The sequence below is a fragment of the Melospiza melodia genome, chromosome 11, assembly GCF_035770615.1.
Source record: "Melospiza melodia melodia isolate bMelMel2 chromosome 11, bMelMel2.pri, whole genome shotgun sequence".
Classification (NCBI taxonomy): domain Eukaryota; kingdom Metazoa; phylum Chordata; class Aves; order Passeriformes; family Passerellidae; genus Melospiza; species Melospiza melodia.
In genome coordinates this window covers 17,165,321-17,187,068 of record NC_086204.1, presented here as the reverse complement: position 1 = coordinate 17,187,068, position 21,748 = coordinate 17,165,321, and the positions used below count along the sequence as shown (strand labels likewise).

At 39.7% G+C, this 21,748-nt stretch overlaps 1 protein-coding gene across 1 annotated transcript in view; it reads right to left on the bottom strand.

Annotated features, from left to right (window-relative positions):
- Window positions 1-21,748, bottom strand: part of COL24A1 (collagen type XXIV alpha 1 chain) — a 119,066-nt gene that overhangs the window by 94,931 nt on the left and 2,387 nt on the right. Inside the window, exons 2-5 of the mRNA XM_063165770.1 lie at window positions 18,383-18,444; window positions 10,863-12,163; window positions 4,976-5,029; window positions 1,594-1,647 (exon numbers count right to left, since the gene is read on the bottom strand). Coding sequence (XP_063021840.1) covers window positions 1,594-1,647; window positions 4,976-5,029; window positions 10,863-12,163; window positions 18,383-18,444 — 1,471 coding nt within the window. The remainder of the gene's footprint in view (window positions 1-1,593; window positions 1,648-4,975; window positions 5,030-10,862; window positions 12,164-18,382; window positions 18,445-21,748) is intronic.

Below are 21,748 nucleotides of genomic sequence, written 5' to 3'. Positions count from 1 at the left end.
TGCCAGAATCCACAAAATAGATTTTCATAACTAATCTATTTTCCAAAGAGCCAGGAATAAAGCCAAACCTCATGGATACCTATACATTACTTTAAAAACACCCCCAATTGTTTCTCAGGAATTAAATGTTGAGAGATTGGCCATTGCTTGGAACTGGTGGTCCTCACTCAGGGCTGGACACTTTGCTGCAAGGACATTGATGTTGTGCCACGTTTCAGAAGCAAATGCATAAAGGATCCTTTGGCACAGGAGGAAAACATTCATGCATCGTAAAGACAGAATAAAATTCTGCCTTCATTTACTGCTAGAAAATTCTTGCAGCTTATCTGCATTGTTTTAATATCAGACAAGAGTGTTTGTTTCAGTGCGGTCAGCTGGATCTTCATAGACAAAACTTCAGGAGCATCTGGTTAATTTTTATTTAGAGAAAATCACTTCAGAATATGCTTGTATTGAAAGAATGATTTATAATCTAACAGAAATTAAAGAGATCACTAAGCACCTAGTAATATGTATATTTTGATATTTAAATAAAATATATATAGGTACATACACATATGTACAAATCCTTCTATTCTTAAACTAATGGACAGAGCTACAGAACTGATCAAAATTATCATCCAGTGGAGGGAGAAAATAAATTATAAAACAAAGCCTAGGAGTAAGTGGCTACAATTATTTCCCTAGAAATGCATTTTATTACATAACCAGCATAAATACAGTAAAAAATAACTCTGAATCTTTAACTGTCCCTACAGAACTAGATACAAACAAAAACACGCACAAAAACCAGAATCACTAGGTTTTACAGCACTTGGCACTGAAAGCTTTAATAAATTTCTTTTTATGTCCTCAAGCAGATTTTAGCACCTGTCATGACATGTCAGATTCCTGCAATTAGGAATCATACTAAACAAATCATGGTGCTGCCTTTTTCCTAACAGATCTATCAAATTGTTCAAACTAAATATGAGCTGAAGGCATTCTGCAACTGCACAAATCTGTCAAATCTATTTAAAGGTCCTATGTTACACAAGATTGAAGATGTTATTTGAGCTTTAAGTCCAGTATTTTGTCTTTGACTTTAAATATCACTTCCATAAATCTTCAGAAAATTATTCTAGCATATTAATAAATAATAGTGTCCCAGATATTAGAATATTTAAATAGCAAAGCTCGGACATGGACAATAAAATAGCAATTGACAGGGACTGACAGTCTACATTTTTCCTTTTTTTTTTTTTTTAACAAAGCAAAAGTTTACAGCAATTAAGCATTTAAACCTCAGTTTATCAGAGGCTGAGCTGATTTATAGGAGCTCTTTTGGGAAGTACAGATTACTTGCAAAGTAATTTTCAAATGATCATTCTGCACACATAGGTGATTTTCTTTTCACTGAATAATCTGCTATTTTGTTTTGATCTGAAGTTCAACTTGATTGATTATATTTCTTTAAAATATGTTTATAGTAGCAGTCTCTACCTGTAAACAAAAGAAGGCCAATTATTTATATTATAGGAAACAGTTCTGAGGCTTCCAAAAAGTATTAAAAAGTTCATGTATTTCCATGTCACCATGGATAAATAAACTCACCTTGGGACCTGGCAATCCTGGCAGACCTGGGTTCCCATGTGGTCCTGGAATACCCTATTAAAACAACCCAAACAAATGAAAAGAACAACAACTGGGATTACTCTGTTCACCACTGAACAAATGTGAATGGATTGTAGAGAATAATTTTACTGCATCTTTCCTGCTTTTAGAATCACTGGTTAAGATTTTCAAAGGATTTACAAGAAATAAAACATACACATCTTCCTAAAAATTAAAAGTGAAGGTAAGTATCCCCTTTTTCATTACAAATCTCAGTTTCTATTGTCTTCCCAGGAAGTTCTTAACAGGTTTGGCATAGTCACTGCAATGTTGCTCTCCAGCTACAACACTTGAAGGCATGGAATAAAATCAGTAAAATCACATTCTGAGGTACCCAGCTACACAATGAAAAGCAAGTGAATGAATTCCTGGTGACTTAAAAGATGTCTCAAAGCAATGTATCCCACATTCTTAAAAAAAGTAAATCACAGATTCTCCTGATTCTCCCACAGCTAGTGCAGAAAATGGATTTGTTACTAAAATAATTCAACTTCAACTGTTCCAGGAACAGAATAAGCTATCAAGACTATCTAGGCCCTCCAGTAAAAATGTCTGTTCCTGCAACACATTCAGCAATCTTCACTCCTTGAAAAATGGCACATTAGGGAAAATATTTGTTGCAATGGTTGTCAGCAGCTATTCATCTTCCAAGTGCTGAAGGACCAAACTGGTGAAAATCTGTCCCTGACAAACTGGCAACAAAGCTTCTGTTGAATTCACTAAAGCCAAAATGCTTCCAAAATCCAAACACCAAATATAATAAGCATACTATGAACTTTCTTGTATATTAAGTGGTGTAACAACAGATAAACTCAGTGTTTGTCTTTGCACCACACGAGGCCTCATTCACCAATTACACCTTGCAGTAACACTGAGAGCTGCATCTCCTAATACTCCCTCTCTCACTAATGACAATGTTGACACAACCCCACAGAAATGCTAATCCCACGTGCTGTTTGAGAGATTAATTTGCACACTGGCAACTCTGGAGGCACTCTCAGGGATTTAGGAGAAAGGAAACAAATAGAAAGTGCCAGCAGTGCTGCAGTGGCTCCAGCTTTCACTGCCTGCACCATTCCTGTCTTGGGGCACAGTACTGGAACACAGAAGTGCAAAAGGATTCTCATGGAATGAGGCATCAGAGGAGTTTCACATCGTCACTAATTCTGAAACCACTGAAATTTCATTATCAAGAAACTTGGAACAAGCCAAGACACTTAGAAAACACTGTCACATGTGAACTTTACCATACAATTGCAGGGATCAAAATCAGTTTCCAATGGAAGTCTCTAACCATGAACCACACATGCCCCAAGTGTCCCAACCATGTGGATCTCTGTCAGGATCAGCTTTGGACACACACTCTGATGAACACCCAGGCAATGCAGCTCTGCACTCTGCTCTTTCTCTTTGACACCTTGAGTCACATTTCAGAATCACAAACGGCAACTCATGTGAAGGAAAACAGAAGTCACAGGGCAGGCTGCTAGATGAGGAACTGAATTTTGAGTAAACAGTTTTCACAGGCATTTGGGCTCACAAAACTCCTGTCATAACATACATCATCACTAGCTGCACCTGCCTGAATTTATCAGAATCATACAAACTGAAGAACACTGACATTTCAAATCCATTTATTTTTTATCTAATAGTTTTATTGACTTGTTTGGCCTGTATAAATATATTTTAAACTCAGAACTACTGGTAAATATTCATTTCAGCCATTTTCATGCTTCTTCAGGCACCTTACAGTAAGCTGTCCCTTAGAGTAAGCTCCCCACATTGGAAAGCATATCCTACACAATAATTTATCCAGAGAACTCACACAGTAGAGCACTGTGCTTTTAAGTACTCTATACCACTAAAAAGACCTTCAGAAAAAAAATCCCAAACAAACTGAAGCAGGGCAAGAGCAATCTCACCAACAGGCATGGCTTTAAACATATGAACAGCCTCCTCTGAAACAAAGAAAACTTCCCAGTTGTGAGGATCTACTTGGATATGTGAGATACTGCCTCTAATGCCAGACATATCCTTGCCACAGGCAGTGAGCAACATAAAAAAGCTGAGTGGTAAGAATTGTCAGCTCTTGCACAGAAGGATCCCAGAAGTCATGAAGAGATGAATTTGAAGGAATGTTTTTCATTTTATACTTTTACATGTGTCTCTTCTCCTCCCTTGCCTCCAAAATGCTCTGGAACATCAGTTTGGTTTTTGGTTTCTTTGACCAGTGTCAGTGCCATGACTTTCCACCCATCAGGCCAAGTTCAGAACATCCTGTGCTGTGCTGGCTTTCAACAGGCTGTTGAGCAGCATCTCATTTAAACCTTCCTCAAAGCTGAATCACAACTCCTCCCACACATCTGCTGAGCCCACAGATGTGAGCCCTTTTCTCCCACTTTCCATCTGCCTTGCTGACTGCAGCCACAGCCATTCACATCTCCAGCTACCATGGCCTGAAATCATCCCCACACCAAACCTTCACCTGCTCCCTCCAGCTGCCCTTCCCTCCCCTAAACCCCCCTGATCAGCCATGGCCTCAGGGACTGCTCAGCACGTGGTTTAGCACACTTTGCACAAACACAGATTCTTTTGCCCCATTCATTAATCAGCACAGTGGCACAGCACAGGCCTCTCCCCTGTGCATGGCACTGGGGACACAGGTGACTGTGGCAAAGGCCCTGCCCTGTCCCCAGGGTCACTGTGGCAAAGGCCCTGCCCTGTCCCCAGGGCCACGGTGGCAAAGCCCCTGCTCTGTCCCCAGGCACAGGGCAAGGCTGCTGCCCCTGCTCCTGCACAAAACAAACCATCTCCTCATTTCTTTAGCAAAGCACCCTGACAGCAACCTAGGATCAAGCTGCTGAAGCTCAAGAGACTAAAAGAGATTTTTGGGATTACTTTTTACCCCCACTCTGTCTTGCAGTGGTTAATTTTGTATCTGTGCCTGCTCCTCTGAGGCTGCATTGCTCACTCCCCCTCACTCCAAAACAAATGAATGTGGTTTTAGATTGCAGCAGATGGGAGCAGCATGGAAAAGTTAATATTGGGAGCAGCAAAAGCCAGGTACAAATATAACAATTCCCAGTGTATGCACCCATACATGGAATTAACTGTGCTGGAAGCTCACAGCAGGAGAAACAGTTTGTTTGTCTTGCTTTAACCTATCTGCCAAATGTTCAGAATCATTCACTTTCATCACAAGCATACCTCACACAATCACTAAGCATATGAATAAAGTTGAGAAAAACAAAATTATGCAAACTCCAGTGTGATTATTGGTGACCTGCCTAGAGGTGCAGAAGAACACAGTTGTTTTACTCACCCGAGGACCTCTCTTCCCTGAAGGACCAGGTAAACCTGGAGGACCTGGAGGACCCTGGTGATAGAAAATCAAAGCAGTTGAGGCTAAAACCTGACACAAGGACAGTATCACAACTCTAGATGAGACCAGTTTTGCTGACAACCCTGTGCTCATACTGACCTCCTCAATTTGAAAACCAATTCCAAACGACAAGAAAGTGTGTTTTTAATCTGACTGCAAATCAGATTTCTGTTTAGAAAGTATCCTGTGTCAGAGAAATTGGAGCTAACAACCTGGATAGTAACTTCTACTCCTTCTACTCAGGTGTATTTGTACTAAAGGAAGAAAAGATTAGATGAAGAAAGCAAGTGCAATGTATATCTAAATAAAGGACAGAGAATAATTAAGCCTTTTCAATAAGCTTGCTGGCATGCCAAACATTTCAGAAAAGTTGTGGTAACTGTGAGAAAAAAAGATAGCACCTCACAGAAATTACAAATATGAAATACAGAAAATGAATGTGAACAAATTACTGTTCAGTTTCCTATTAAAAGCTTCTAATAATGATAACTGGTAGCCCATTTGCCCTTCTATATAATGAATATCATTATCTTTAAAGATAATGCAGATTTTTTAAGATGCTAGTTTATGACCAAATGTGTCTTTTGCAAATGAATTAGATTATTAGTCACCATATTAGACAGTGTAACAGCCCCTGCATATCTGGTTGTTTTGAACATAGAAACCTATCAAATTAGGGGAAATATATCAAATTCCTACAGAGGAATGGGGTGTTCTTAAGGGTGAATCACCCCCATCCACATGTCTGCACAGCAAGCCTCAGCTGTAGTAGGAACCATGTACTTTCTGCAAGGGCAAAATGAGCATCAGGGAAGTCAGACCTCTTGAGGGAGACCATTAATTTGGCCAAAATACAGGCCACTTATGCACAGTCACCATTGTTCTAAGGAACTAAAAATATCAATTATTTCCTGTCCAATTAATCATAATAAACATAGGAACTGGTCTTTAGGTCATACCATGACATGTCATGCTTTAAGCATAGGATATTCTCTATTCATTATGATTGCACAAATGCTCACTTTTTTTCTGAAGTAGAAAGACCCCATGCTTAATAGCACAAGAAATGTATCAGGGAGATACATGGAAAACTCTTGACCTGGCATTCTTGTCCAGGTTCAAAAATCCACTTAAAAGGTCACAAAGATCTCCCACCCTGCCCTGCTGAAGCAGCATGTTTTAATATCTCCTCTCAAAATGGAAGTTAAGAGATGTCTTTTGATTAGATAATTATTCTGGAACTACAAAAGAAAACATATTTTTTGTTAAGTGAAATAGATGCAACCAGTGTGCATTTTGTTTTGACTTGTGTTCTTCTCTAACCCTGTTTCAGACATTTCCTTAAAAATACATGAATAGCTAAACCCCACCACTTTCCTAATAGAATCTTACTGACTATTAAGATCCCTGATCTTTGTTGCTGATTTATTGAATAAGGGCAGTGAGAACATTTTTCCCTATGTGGCTTCTAAATTTTTTTAAACACTATCTGCTTCCTTTGCAACAGAAAACAAATAAACAAACACCCAAATCCACCCCACCCTTACTGTGATTACTCTAACTCAAACATCCAACAAAAAAAGGAAAATTTAATCACAACTAAGCCCTCAGAAACCCCTTAGAGAAGCAGCAAAATTTTGAACTGGGCAGCCTGAGATTTAAAACACTTTCCCAGAGCATTTTAAAACAAAGTCAACTGTTGTAGATGAAGTCTCTGGTTCACAATAATAGGCAGCCTCAGCCATCCAGGCATTTGATTAATATATTAAAGGACTCTTCTTAACCAGAGATGTTACTCTTTAGCCTCCAGCACAGACTCCTCCCTGCAACTCAGGCAACACCTCTGCTGAGAGCAACTTCAGCAGAGCACATCTAAGTCTTCCTGGACATGCTTTCCCGATGAGCAGTTCCACCTTATTCTGTCCCATGTATTTCTACAATCTAGGAAAGCAATTACTACTTCAAATCAGTATGACTATTTTTATACTTGCTAGGAAGCTACTTAAGCCTCTCAGGCATCCATGTAAACCACAGAAATCAACATCTGAGAGTGAGCCAATCTCTCTTAAACCAAGGAATAAGTCACTTGTTTGAATAGCTTTTCTTCCAACTACTGGAAACAGTAATTAAACAAATCTGAAGCAATTAGAAATGTCAATCTGAATTTTAGCATTTGACACTGACCACCACTATCAAACAAAAAAAAAGTTACTTTGCATAAATATCACAGATGCTAACTTAAAACTGTTTAACAAAATCAGTTTGCTCAAAACAGATCATTTGTGACTTTAAAAAGATAAAACAACTTACTGTTTTTAGGAATTGTAAAAACTTCATTTAGCTATTGAGCAAAAAAAGCTCAAGTTCCAAATAATCATTGCTTAATCCTGACATAAAAGTAGATGCTACTCTTCCAGAAATTTTCACAGCCTTTCCAATGGTCACTGGAATAAATATAAGGAACTTTCCTAGACATGAAATAACTTACATTATTTTCCTAGGTACTGAACCCTGTGTTACTTGGGTTACATGTGTTTTAAATTTGACCTATTATCCAGAGGTAATAGGAAACATTTCATTTACATACAGCTAATCTTTAGCTGAATCATTAGGTACTGAGATTTCTCAGCCTGGGCAGGGAAATGCATGAAAGGGATTCAGTGATCAATATATCCCCTGTGGTCAGGGAGAACCTCAACAGGCAATTTTGTTCAACTGAGAAATAAGCAAAGAGTGCAATCAGCAGAAGTATGAAAGGTTAGCTGAGAGTAAAATAAATGAAATAAGCTAAGTGTGAAAGAGAAGCTGCTACATTTGGGATCTCTGAACTGCTCTCTCAATGTTCTTACTGTCACACCTCTGGATTGCAATAGGACAGCTCCTCCAGGACTCAATTCTGCTCATTGCAGGGCTTGCCATTTCCCCTTCCTCCTGACAACAATTCCAGACTACTTCTCTTTACCAACTAGAAAGAACACCACCATTTGGTCTTCTACCATTCCTCCTTCTGGCAGAGTATCTTGAAAAACTAGAAAACCTTTTCCAATAGAGGAAATTTATTCCTAGTTCATTTCTCTTACTCTTAGAAGGCCACATCCTGTGCAGATAGCCTGAAAATGCCATTACCTACCAGCAAGTAACATAAATCAGCACTTTAGCTCACATCAGCCTCTCCCTTCTACCAGTGTAAGACTATGCCCCATGTTATTGCAAACTACTTTAGGATTGTGCAATGAAAAATATCAGCTTGAAAGTTAAACAGTTAAAAATGCACACCACATTTATTTTTGTAATCTTTACAGATTGCCAACACCCTCTGCATCCCAAAAAGGAGTGCTTCATCAGATGGACAGAGCATCCCTTGAAAGAAGTGTTTCAGGAAATCTTACTATTCCAGTTTAAACTCAATTTATATTTTTCTAGGGGGGCGTGGTGGTCATTACAGCTGCTAGAATTTTAATCAGGGTTTTAATAGTTTTGAAAAAATAGCTGTTCCCTTTTTATACCCTATCTATAAATGAAAGCCTGAATTCTGGAGTCCTGCTTTGCAGCGGTGGGTGAATTCCACAGCTGTGGGATCATGGAATATAAGAGGCCTAATTATACAAGGCAAGAATCAGTTCTGGTAGATGATTAAAAGCTAAAAGAAGCTGAGTAGTTTAAGAACCACAAAAGCTAGTTCTTGCCTGTCAATTCCAATAGAACGAACATTAACTTCTGTGTTCAAATCTTGAAAGAAGATTCAAACCAACCACAACATATTAAAAGAAGTGAAAAGAGGGGGTTTCATGCCTCATCAGGACTTTTTGCTGCAAGGGAAGTTTTTAAGCTTTTCAGTGTTGCTTTTTAGGCACCACATTGCAGACTCCATGAGTACTTATATACTAAAGTGTTAGAGCCACACATATAAAATCTGCATTAATTCTCATCATCTCTACATGGGAGGACTAAACTGAGAAAGCAAACCAAGATCATCTCTTCAAGTAGCAGATACTGAGCCACACAATCTCCATAGAGCACAATTCTTAGTTTTCATGCAGAGATCTCCTCTCCCTTTGGTGTCAGCCTCTCTGGCAGAGTGGTGTCTTAGCTTTGCCTCTGTTCCAGCAGGTGCTGCTGGTCCCTTCAGCCAACCTGGGGCCCACAAGGGTCTAGATTAACTTCCCAGCTCTACCACAGACCTTTAAGACCTTTGGGCACATTTTCTAAATCCTGACCCAGCAAAACACCTCAGTACAAATGCACCCTATCCCCTGCAGACTACAGTCTGCATTCCTAAGCAAGGCAGTCTTCTCTATCCCCAGTCCGTAAGACAGCATTGAAGATGGTAGCAGACACCTCTGAACCCTTCAAGTCAGCTGTCATCTTTGCCACTGTATGTGCAGTGTCTGTGTGTAGTGCCTAGAAAAACAACCCAGAGCATTTGCTTGGAGTTTCTTAGTAATGCAAACAACCAACACTATCAGCAGCCATTTCTGTGATACATGAAAATAAAGGGATTTAACTTTCTTGGCTGTGACTGACGGAAATCACAACAAACAAGCTACAGGCTAAAATTAAAACCTTCTATTAGTAGTTACTAAACATCCTAAGGTCCAAAAATGGAAATTAACCTCATGCTGATGACAGCTACATGCTTAGTGACATGTCACCATGAATGCTATCATAAGGGACAAAGAGAGAAAAAAGACCGACTTCGCAATCAAAAAAGATTAAGCAAGAGCACTTCTGGAGTAGTGTGAATTACTTGTTAACACATTTTCCAATTGTGTAACAATTACTTTGTGCCTGGATCCTGTTTAGAGTAAAAAGTGAACTTTTGAATAGGTTCTTAGTTGTTTACTAGTTCAAGAAAAAAAAAAAATTCAAGGCTAAAAGAATAGACACCAGAAATTTATGGCCATATTTAAATATATATTAGGAGCTACTTAACACATATCAAATTGCTTTCCAGTAATAACCAAACAGATGAACACTTCCAAAACCAAAACCAACCAAACAAAAAAAGCAAGTGGTTTAAAAACTATGGTTTAAAATTTCAACCAAAATCTCACACAAGCACTAAGCATGATCTATTATATTTCCCAGGCTACGCAGGAACTGATGTTCTTTCTGCTCTGTAGCTTCATATATATGGGCACATTTCTATCTATTAAAAACTGTATGAGCCTTGTGCACACAATAAGAAAGGATAAACGAGTTTCTGTTAAAACCACTACTGTGCATTTGCCATTGTATCAAAAATCACTCTGTGAACTGAAAAAATACCTCAAAACCTTGTAAGACTGTTCTAAAAACCATTTTCCATGCAGGTTTGCTTAACCCCATAACCTTGGGTTATGAATGATTGCAGACTAGATTCTGCAGCTGGTCTATTTCTACAACTATAAATTTTGACAGCATTGCTCAACCAAGACAACTGTGTCAGTCTTCCAAGCAGCCTGGTTGTTCTTTTTATGGACCAGCACCCATATTTGTGAACTGCAGTAAATTAGCCTGCAACGTTATTATGTGAGCAGTCTCTGTAATCAGTAGTTACAAACATCCAGCTGCATTCCAAATTTTAAAGAAGCCTGGGTTGCCTACCACTTCACCAGAATGTGAGTATCATGATGTCTTTATATTCTTCCAGTAAATAAAAGTATATGACACTTACATTAAAATTACATGTGAGAAAAAGACACATTTAAGGCAGACAAACATTTGTACAATACAGCTGGGAGAAACTGCAGTCACAGCTTTGGCATGCTTGGAGAGGTTTCTTTCAAAGCCTCTGTTAAATGTATGCTGCTGCAATATAATAAAAAGAGTAATAAAGATAACTTACAGGAGGTCCAGTTTCCCCCTTTGGACCTCTGACACTTCCCCTTTCAAACATTTTGCCAAGATCTTCATAGTCATAAGCATAATTATCAATACCATTTTCATAAGTGCTTTCTGTATGATAAGTTTCATCAGCATCAAATGCACCTTCCTGCCCCGGATGAAGTCGATTATCCAGAGGGAGCTCAGCAGGCAAACTGTACAGAGTTGTGTTGAAGATTTGCTGCTTTTTGTTTGGTTCATCTAAATGCTGTTTTGCTTTTTCCATTCTCTTGCCTTTAGTTTTACTCTGTTTTACAGGGGAGATCAGAGAAAGCTCACTATGTCTGCCTGCATCTTCTGTGGTGTTAGCTGAACTATTTGGATACGAAGCTGCATGGGTTTTCATGATGTTTCTTTTTCTGCTCGTCTCCTGCTGCTGAAGAGCCAGATCAATGTTCTCCTGGAGTTCTGTTTGAGGCCAAGCTTCCAGCAACAGAGGTTTGGTCTCCGCAAACTCCCGTACAGAGGCATTTCTTAACTCAAAGTGGTCTGGTAAAAAGTGAATCTGAGCAACGTTGGTAACAGGCATGTTTGATACTTCTTTCCATCTATAAGCTGATATATCTTCCTGGTATTCCTCATCAGTGATCATCTTAGAAAAAGCATCCAGCCCATGTGGCAGAAGTGGAGCCCCACGCAGAGATCGATAGGTTTCAGCCTGGCGACACTGCTGTTTCACATATTTACAGTAGTTTGCAGAGGCTTCTGCAGAGGGAATAATATCCAGCTGACATATAACTCCTTCAAAGCTGACAGAGTGAGAGCTCATCCTTCCCAAGGTAAATACACCCTCTGAATCAAATGTCTCCACTTCAGAAAGTACTTCACTGCTGTAGTACTTGTTTCCACACTCAGCAAATAGTGAGACAGTCTTGTCCCCAATGCCAATGGCAAACGAATGCCATTGTTCATTATGAACACAATAATCAAAGTACACGGGCTGCTTCCCTCCGGTGTACACTGCTACCTTCCTCGGTAGCAGCTGGACACCAAACTGCAGCCTGCTTTTGTTCCTAACACTGAAAAGAAAAGCATTACTGGCTCTGTAAGAGTACAGCCCAACCAATAAGGTGAACTGATGCCCTAGATTTGATGGTATGATTTGGGGGACACGGGACTCAATATGTGCATCATCGCTTAGCACCACTCCTGATGCAGTTAGACGAACACCCTGAGGTAACAGAGAGGATGGTGAGGGCACTGCTGTCTCTGAAGGCTCTTGGACATCTTTCACAAGGCCTAGTTGGTGAAGAACATCTATTGCTGTAAAAAGAAATAAAGGCACACTGTTGATTTAATTTACAAGCTCATACATTCAGATCCATATAAACAAATGTACACAGAACATTCTCACAAATCTATACCTCTCAGAGCATATACACTTCACACAGTAAGGCCACCAAATCCCTCCTGGAAGGCACTGATCTTTCACATAAATCAAACAAGTAATTAAAGCCAGAGCAAAATTTCCCTCTTAAAAAAAAAAACCCAACCAAACTAAACAAACACACAGAAAGGTCCACAAAATGCCCATTGTAGGTCAGTTCACTTATGAAAATGAAAAATTCTCATTTGCTCTCTTCAAACTTTCCAGTGATCAGCAAATACACTTTGGTTCGTTCTTTATTTATTAAGCTAATCCTGTCTACTCTTTGAGCAGAGAATTAGTTTTTTTTTCGAAAACTTTTCCTTCTGCAAAAAATCTTCTGCACTAAATCCATGCTGTTGCTCTTTATCTAAAGAGTACAAATCAAAGCATTTGAGGGAAGGGTGGCTTAGTTTATAAGAAAGGACAATCTATTTATAGCACAGTTAGCACAGTAAGGCCTCCTTCCCCTCCATACAGTTTACTTGTTAGAGCCATGGATAAGGTGAACTCTGGAGCAGTGGAAGTGGTGAGGAGTAAGGAAAGAGGAGAACTGCCAGGACCCAAGGGGAAGTGCTGCTGTCTTCTGCCTCATCTCTCCCCCTAAAGTGCACAAGGCTGCAGCCACCACGACAAGACACTGAACTAAGAACGCACTCCACAGCAGGAGACAGAGCAGCCAGCTGTCCTTCTGACTGATGTTCTATAGATTTGGCTTTGACATACAGAAATCTGATAGATCTTCCTGTAGAAGAATAGGCAGTGGTTTATTCAGTGTTGGATTCTCTAGTTTCTCATTCAATGTGAGCTATGTCCTTTAAGCCTTCCCTTAGTCTGGGTCACACAGTGTCTCCACTTTTACCTGGCTAAATATCTTCACTTAATGGGTAAAAACACAATTATCTATCATCCTGATAAACTGAACTCTTATCTGTTCTGGGTAAGAAATCAAAGCCATCTTTGGGTAAATCAACAGTTGAAGGTGACCCAATTAATTTCTTATTGCCTAAATCACATTTGGCCAAGTTGGAGCTGGTGGGCATAGACAACTTCCTTCAAGATGAATATAAAGATACATCCCTTATGATGCAGCTGAAACACTACAAAGGCTCATCAGGAGCTAAACCACAGATCCTCAAGAGCCTTTCTGTAGGATCTCAAAACAAGATAGCATTTATGGCATTGATAGACTGATTGGTAAAACTGCCTGCCTGAGTGTTTGTGAAAGGTGCAGAAATATTGCAGATGTTGAATCAAAATGCAGTTACAGAAATATGGAATGAGAAGATTAGGAGCTAAAACATACTGAGAAGGCTGAAGAAACATTAGCTTGGTCTAGAGACAGGAAAGTTTGGGGAATCTAAATAAAATTGTCCATTATCTGAATTGAGGCCATAGGAAAAACAGAGAAAAGCTGAGGAGTAAGACACAAGCTGCAGCACAAGAAATTTCAGCTCCATACAAAGAAAAAGCAGGCTCACCACAAAAGTGGTCAAGTGCTGGACCAGGGTGGACAGAGACATGGGATAATCTCAATTCTTGGAGATTTTCAAAGACCAATTGGACAGAACCCAACAACCTGAAGTGACACTGACCTCAGCAAGAGTTAGGACCAGATGAGTTCAAGGTCCCCTTAACCCATATTTTAGGATTTTTTTTCCACAAGGGGAACCTGAAGACTAGTTTTCATAAACATCATTACACAGCAGCATAAGATATCATCTGTTTCCACCTCTCACAGGAACAACTTCACAGAAACACGTATATTAAAAATTACTTGTAGTATCTAATAGTTGTACTGATCAAATAAGCCTGGCTGGGCAGACACAGGCACTTTCTATAGCATTTTGCTGAGGCTACATTTGCTATGGGCATGCTTATACTAAGCAAATAAAACTATTATAAAGCACAACAAAAATTTAGAGTAAAGAAGAAAAGTTAAGGATTTGCTGCAATATTGAAAGAAAAGAGCCACTGAAACAAATGGATATTTACGCTTTAAGTGGAAAAAAGGTCTCCTTTCCCAGCTTCACTTTCTCTGTTTACTGAATGTATTCATAGCAAACTTTAGGAATAGACAGATGTTGGCTTAGTTTCAGTGCTAAATTATGAGAAGTGCCTGAGATTTCCTTGAGAGTGATTTATAAGTTGGAACCAAAAGCATCAACCTGAACACACTGTACATCTTGAAAATTAATTACACACCTTGTAGTGTTTCGAGTCATGTTTGAGATTCACGGACAGGCCAAGACTATCCTGGCGAGCAGCCAGTGCAGACGGAGGTATGGAGAAAGAGTGTTTCTGCAGAAAGTCCTGTGTATGCCAAGTTCTCAAGATGTTTTGCCTCAGAGCAATTAATTCACCATGGCTGTATTTTTATCTGTCAGGCTGATAACAGAGGTCAGGTTCTAGTAGAGCTCTGAAGCACAGTGCCTCTGCTAATGAACCACTGCTCTTTGCCAGGACCCCGTCCTGCCTGCTCTGCCTGGAGCTCTGCAGGAGAAAGCTGTGCTTGCACTGCCCTTGGGGAGGGAAGCTGGGAAGAAACACAGGTCCTGAGCTCTGAGCAACACAGTCTTACACATGCAAATGGTCCCCAAGCCAGAATGCACTGCTCCACTACCTCTGTGCACTGGCAGGGCCAGCTGACTGCACAAGGAGAACAGCTGCTAGCCTAACCTAAGGTTGTGCCTGAGTATCACATCCTAACCTGAAATACTGGGCAAGCAGTTGTAGTTTTTAAAAATTGTAATTACATATTTTTATTTTTAAATAGTAATACATGTGATCTATCCAATGTATTATAAATTCAAGTGTAAAATAAAAAGCTTAACCTGGTTTAAAATAGTCAGCTTAAAAATTACATTCAAGCCTATCACTAATAAAAGGCAAACTGCAAGCAAAACGGTCAATTTTTTGGCAGTTCTGATTTGAAAAGAGCACATAGTTTAAAAGTTATTAGAGAAAATAATCAGCATGATGAGGAATAATTTTTTTTTTGTATCCTGCAAATAGATTTCTGCAAACAATGGCAGGTCTTGAGAGAGCTAAATGCAAATAAATACTGTGTGAAAAATGACATCAAAAAAGTAAGTATAAAGGAATTACTCCTTGCTGACTTGCTGTGTGTTAACCCACTGTCAAGCCAAAAGGCTGTTCCAAACTTTTTTGGCCAGTCATTTCACTTCTGGTCCAACATGCATATTTATTTTATTTTAAGGCTTTCAGAAGCTCTTGGCAGCACACTGGATTTTGGGAGCAGGCAACCCTCTCATTCTTCCTCCCAGCATGACAACCATTATTTGCTTCACCTATCAGTTGTCAGTTTTCTTTGTTTACTCATGTCTGCAAAACATCTGTCTTCACTTACTGCTTATCCAACCCATTAGTCCCCCAAATTATAACAGCTCAGCTTCTTGAAGGAAAGGTTGTTTTGAGGTTTTGGTGTCAAGTGCTTTCCTTCCACCTTCTAGGAGATCTTTAAAAATTCACAACCTTACTGCATCATGAGGTAAGCCAAAACCTTACACCAGCTTTGGCAAAAAGCCTTCTGACCCTTGCATGGCACAAAAATACACCCCACAAAGGAACTGGGGAGGGATGAAGGGATTTGACTTCAGGACTGTTTCACATGCATATTCCCTTCAGTGCCTCTTGCTCATTTCCACATTGCTCCATACTCACAGCTACTCTGAAGGCAGGACCTCTGAGATGCTCTCCCTGTTTCAGCAATCTTAGCACACACATTTCTCCCTTTCCTTTTTCCAGTGTGGGTAAGGGAAAAGAAAAGGGCCATTAATCAATCAGCTCCACCAGAACCAAGAATAATTTCGCTTCAGATTGCCAATTTTCTAGGTGATGCATCTGCAACTGGGTAAATTAAGATACCTGGCTGCAACAAATGCTCTCCTGGATGCCAGATCAGATTATGGGCACAGAAAAGCCAGCAAGACACATTAATTCTGTGCGTCCTTGAACCCCACTCAAATTATTATTCCTAAAGTCTGAGACTGTATTTTTACAAGTACTTCACTCATCGTGGTTTATAGCAGCATACCAAACTGAACAAGGTGTATTCTTTCTGGTACAGCATGCAGAGGCTGTCCCCTCAGCTCAGGAGAGAAGGCATGTTAATCAGCTAACATCTGCATGTTCAGCAGAATATTCTTTTTTCAAAATACAACTGCCAAGGAAGTTTAAAATCCAAGGCATTAACATGTTCCTGATAGGCATGCAATCCTGTTCCTGGACAAACACTAAGCACCACAAATGTAAAAATGCAGCTTATATACTGAAACCGAATGATATACTTGAAATGCTCTCTGTTTTTTCTGAGGAGGTTTCCTTCTCTGAACTGCTTTTTCCAACTTTGTTTACACACTGTGCAAATAAAGTGCCAGAAGCACCAAATTCACTCATGGGAAGAAAGTTTCATCAAGATTCTATGCATCATTTTGATCCCAAGCAAGCATTTAAAGAAAATAAAGTCATGTACGGCACTTGTGCATCAAGGATGGAGAGGAGTTTCCATTCAATAAGGCTTCTCATATGGCCGTCTAGAAATGCTGTTGAATAGCAGTAATAACAATAACAACAAAATAATAATAATAGAAAAAAAAGGAAACTGCTTCATCTTCTGGTAACAAAATAAAACATAATTCAATATAAGCATGTTGAGACTGGAGGCTTTACTCCATTTCTGGAAAGCTCTGTGCATGGAGCATTCTCAGCCAAGAGGCAGGTGGGATTCAGTCTCCACCCACTCCCCTGTGTTACTGCACCCCCAGCCCTGCAGCTTTCACAGTCCTCACCTGAAGGGTCAGTCAGAAGCAATTCTCAGGCTGAGGGGCATGAGAGTGAGGAAAATGGTTTATTTCTTTGCAGAGGAGGATGGTGGGCTGGAGGGATGAAGACACTCAAATAGTCACCACAGAGCTGTCTCTGGCATCTGTCACCTGCTCCCACCACACCGGGAAACAGTAAACTGCCTTCCTAAAACTGCCTCTTCCCTTCCCATCCCTGCAGGCCTGGAACAGGGCAGGCCACACACATCTAACATGCTGCCCCTCCTCCAGTGAGAACTTGGCTCAGCTATTATAAAAATCCGGGAAAATCCCATCATCACAAAAGCATATGGCCCCCATTGAGCGGGATGTGAAAAATCAACAACCAATCTTACCAGGCAAGCAATGGGCAACACTGGAGGGCAAAACTACAAAGGCAACAGGGGCAGGCAAAACAAAAACTCCGCGACTGAAGGAAAAATCAAACTTTGCCAATCTCTGGGAATGACAAGCAGGAAAAACGCATTGGTGAGAATAATGGTGGGAGGCTGCTGAGATATCCCAAAGGGCTCTAGGAAAACATTATCAGGAATGAGTCTTGCCTTAACCACGCAATCCATCTGTTTGCATTCAGACAAGTATTTGCAGTTTCACACTCACCAGCCAAGGATGACCTACTTCATGCTTCACCTGTCCAGCAGAGGACCATGGTGGAGAACTGACGCTGCCACTCTCATGGCAAATAAGAAGGGGCTAAATGGCACCTTGGCCTCCACAATTTTGGGACCTATCATTCCCACAGCAGTCTCCAGATCAAGTTGCACATCTGGTGCTGTTATAACAGCTGGCAGATTAAAAAAGAAACTAAAAACAAGACAAGCCTATTTCCTCACAACATCTGCATCTGAATGCAAAGCCAAATGAATACCAAATTTCACATTTTGCTTTAGCAATGCCAGCCTGTATTATGTGCCGTGGTTTGCCTGCCTTAAGTGCAAAGGTAACTCAGTCATAGCCTGCCACCCCCAAGGACACCCACTTGCAGTGAAGACACAATCAAAGCCTTTTCACTGTACAAGGCTTCTTTTTTATGAAGAGCTTGCTTAAATATGTAAGCAATTTCATAGACAGAAAATCTGAGTAATTTTCAAAAGGTCATCTTTTCCAAACTGCTGCTTTAAACTTTTGCTCTCATTATGCTGCAATTGGTATTTTCTTTAAGTCACATGAATTAATGAACTGAACCTAAGGTCACAAGTAACAACAGCCATTTAGTCTTTTCATCTACTAACATATTATACAAATGTCCTATTATAAACAAAGCACTCTCACCTTGTTTGGGTACTTGTGCAACACCCACAGCTACACATGTTGCAATGAAAAGGAGAGCTTTCCTAAAAGGGAAAGAAAGGGAAAAATCATGTGAGAAAACATCTACAGTTTCAGAACTCCAAGGAATTAGAAACCCAGTTCAAGATCCAAATGGCAGAATACCACTGACTTCAGCAAGTCCTGAATCAGAGCCATCACATTGTACAACTTTACTGATACTGAGGAGGAGTTTCACACAAAGATCCAGGTTGTGTATGCCCTCATGCATAGCACATATATTTTACACTGGTTTTTATTAATAAAATTACTGCATCTGCTTTATATTTTCTTGCAGCAGCTTTCAAATATGGATGCAGCTACACAGTACATTTCTTCCTGGAAAGAAAAAACATTACCATTAAAAACCCATAAAATAAATGACAAGTCAATTCCTGTGGAGATCATTAGATACTTTAGATACTTTTAACATCCTATCAGTCTTCTCACTAGATCACATCATCTTCCCATAAGTGAAAATGTTGTGTCAAACTTTTGTTCTTGTATCGTAAAATTTTATCATGCTACAAGTCATGCTCTTCACAAAGTAATAAAAAAATCCCATCACACTTCAACTTACAAGTCCATGCTCAGGTAGAAGAGTGTCATACTGACAGCTATCACAGGCTCACTGCCCTGGTTTCAGCCAGGGAGACAATTTTCTTCTTAGTAGCTGGTTGACTGTTGTGTTTTGGATTTAGTACGAAAATAATGTTGATAGCACACTGGTGTTACAGTTTTTCCAACAAACATACATAATATTGATCTAGATTATGTGCTCAAAATTCACTTTAGAAGTGTTGAATGTTATACAGACTACATTTTTGCTATGATTAAGAACAGATTGTCTGCTGTTTCTTAATTATCATTTTAGCCAGATTAACATCTAATCACTATCTTCTCAGTGACTGAATCTTTTAATAAATGAGAAATCTATTTTCTGTTACTGTTGGACAACCAGGCACAGATGCATGTAACAATTACAGTAACCGCTATCTACTCAGTTCTAAGAAGAAATATTTCAAAAATATCAAAAATATAGTTCTGACACTAATCAACTCACACTCAAGCCTCTTGCTCGTTAATGTTTGCAATCTCAGCAATTTTTCATAATATGGAATGCTAGAGTGACTAAAAAAGTTTCCTGCACCAGGTCAAAGAGCACTTGAGTACCTGGATTCAAGTGTACTTGAAAGTAACACAGCTGCAACTAAACATATATAACTTCATGTCACATAATTTTGCCAGCTAATTAGCCAGAGTTTCACATTAAAAAAAAAAAAAAAAAAAAAAAAAAAAAAAAAAAAAAAGATAGGAAGAAAACACTACCACTCTTTGTACAGGAACATATGATTTAAACAGAAAGAAATATATATAAGTACATGTGCGTACACACAGAGCAGTATTTAGTGAAAAATCTTACTAATTCTTTAAAGTCTTTGGAATTCAAGCATTTCAGAAACATCCAAGTACATGAAAACCACAGAGCAATAGCCTGGTTTTATCAAGTGGATTTGTATATTGTGAGAGCTTAAATTTTGGCAAACAGAACAAATTAATAATTTAAGGAACAATAAGGCATGAAAGTCATCATTGCCGCTGTAAAATGGTAGACACACCATATCTTCCAGAAGAAAATGCACAGAACATATAGGAAATTCAAAAATATGCATCAATGCTTTAGCTCTGATCACAGAGGGAGGGAAAGGTGGAAACTATGCCTTACACATCCCAACATGCTTGTAGGGGCATGTTCTTTAATTAACCACTACTACAATCCCTAGCTATTCCTCCCTTCAAGCTTTCTCCTGCTACAGCCATGAAATGTCTACTGGAGCAATTCTGACACCCCTGGAAAAGACCTAACACCAACTGTTGTCCAAACAGCTTGTCCATTACAGGACGCTCAGTTCATTTTTTCAGAGTTCTAAAGCCCAGAATTCAAGTTCAAAGTTTCTGCATCACACAATGTATCATCTTTTGATCAAATGAGAAACTCAGCGTCAGGAGACAGCTGTGCCAGAAACAAAGTCCATGCATTGCACTGTATCAGCTAAAACTCAGGACAACCCTTTATTTGACCCTTATTATTTTCAAAGGTGCAAAATGGATTTGCCATTAAAAATCACATAAAACATTTTAGCTAGCTACAAAATAAGGATGCTCAAAGAACCCCAGAGCCCAAAATTCAAAGATGACTCCTCTAATAATTACAACAGCCTCTTCTACTACACCAGCCAGGTACAAAGCTGTGTCTGTCAGGTACCTGCCTCTGCCACTTCCAGCAAACATTGTAGGAAAGCAAGAAATTAGAACATGTTCCCAGGGCTGTAAATTACGCAGATGTAACTGAATATACAGAAACATTTAGTGAGAAGTAAAGACAAATGCCTGGCTTACACAGTGCTCTCCAGATAATATCAAGAACAGATGAGTTATCAACTAAGAGAAAAAACAGGGACCAGAAACAACCATAGCGCTGGGGGTCCTCTAATGCGTGAGAAAAGTGAGACTTCCTTCTATCTTTTTTCATGAGGAAAATTTTTTATAAATGAAACCATGTGCAACCTAATCCAGGCAAACCCTCCCTCTTGGTTGAGATCACCACTCTGTACATTTGCAGAACAGTCAGTTCGCAGTCTTCACTCTCACACCAGCACAGCCACTAAGACACCAGGCTCCAGGCATACACCATACACAACGTGTATGTGGCTTGACCCATCATCTGCCATAGCTGCATGGAGCTTGGCTCCTTGTCTCAACTCAGTCCACAGCTCTTGGAGATGTTGGGATGCACCAGTAGAAAAATGCAGAATCTTGCGGAGTGGAAGACTTCAGCTGACCCAAATTCTGGCTATTTTTCCCTAGTTAACATCACACCTGAAGCTGTTCCAATACCTTGGCTTTAGGGCATAGCCAAGGGGTCTCTCAAACTTCCTCCCCTTCTTCTACCTTTTCATCTGCTCTATTGTACATTTAAGCATATGCAGAGGGCCACTATTGAATCACTTTGGAGGAAGGCACTACCAAATGTGACTGAGCTATTGTACCACTAAAAACTGAGTTTATCTTTCTGATAATCTTTGTGGCCATTTGCCTCTTCCTAAAGACTGGACAGCAACTATCCATGGTGGTTTCTTGCATTAGGGGTGATTGAGGGATGAGAAAACTGATAAGCTTCAAAGCAAGTTGTGGCAAGCCGCAATGAAAGATTCCACCCTCTGAAGGCTACTCAGCAGCACACAGAACTCAGGTTTGGTCAGTGCACAGCAGCATCCTCTTCATTCCAGCCTAGTTTCCTAAATCTCAAGTTTAAAGGAAGAAATACCA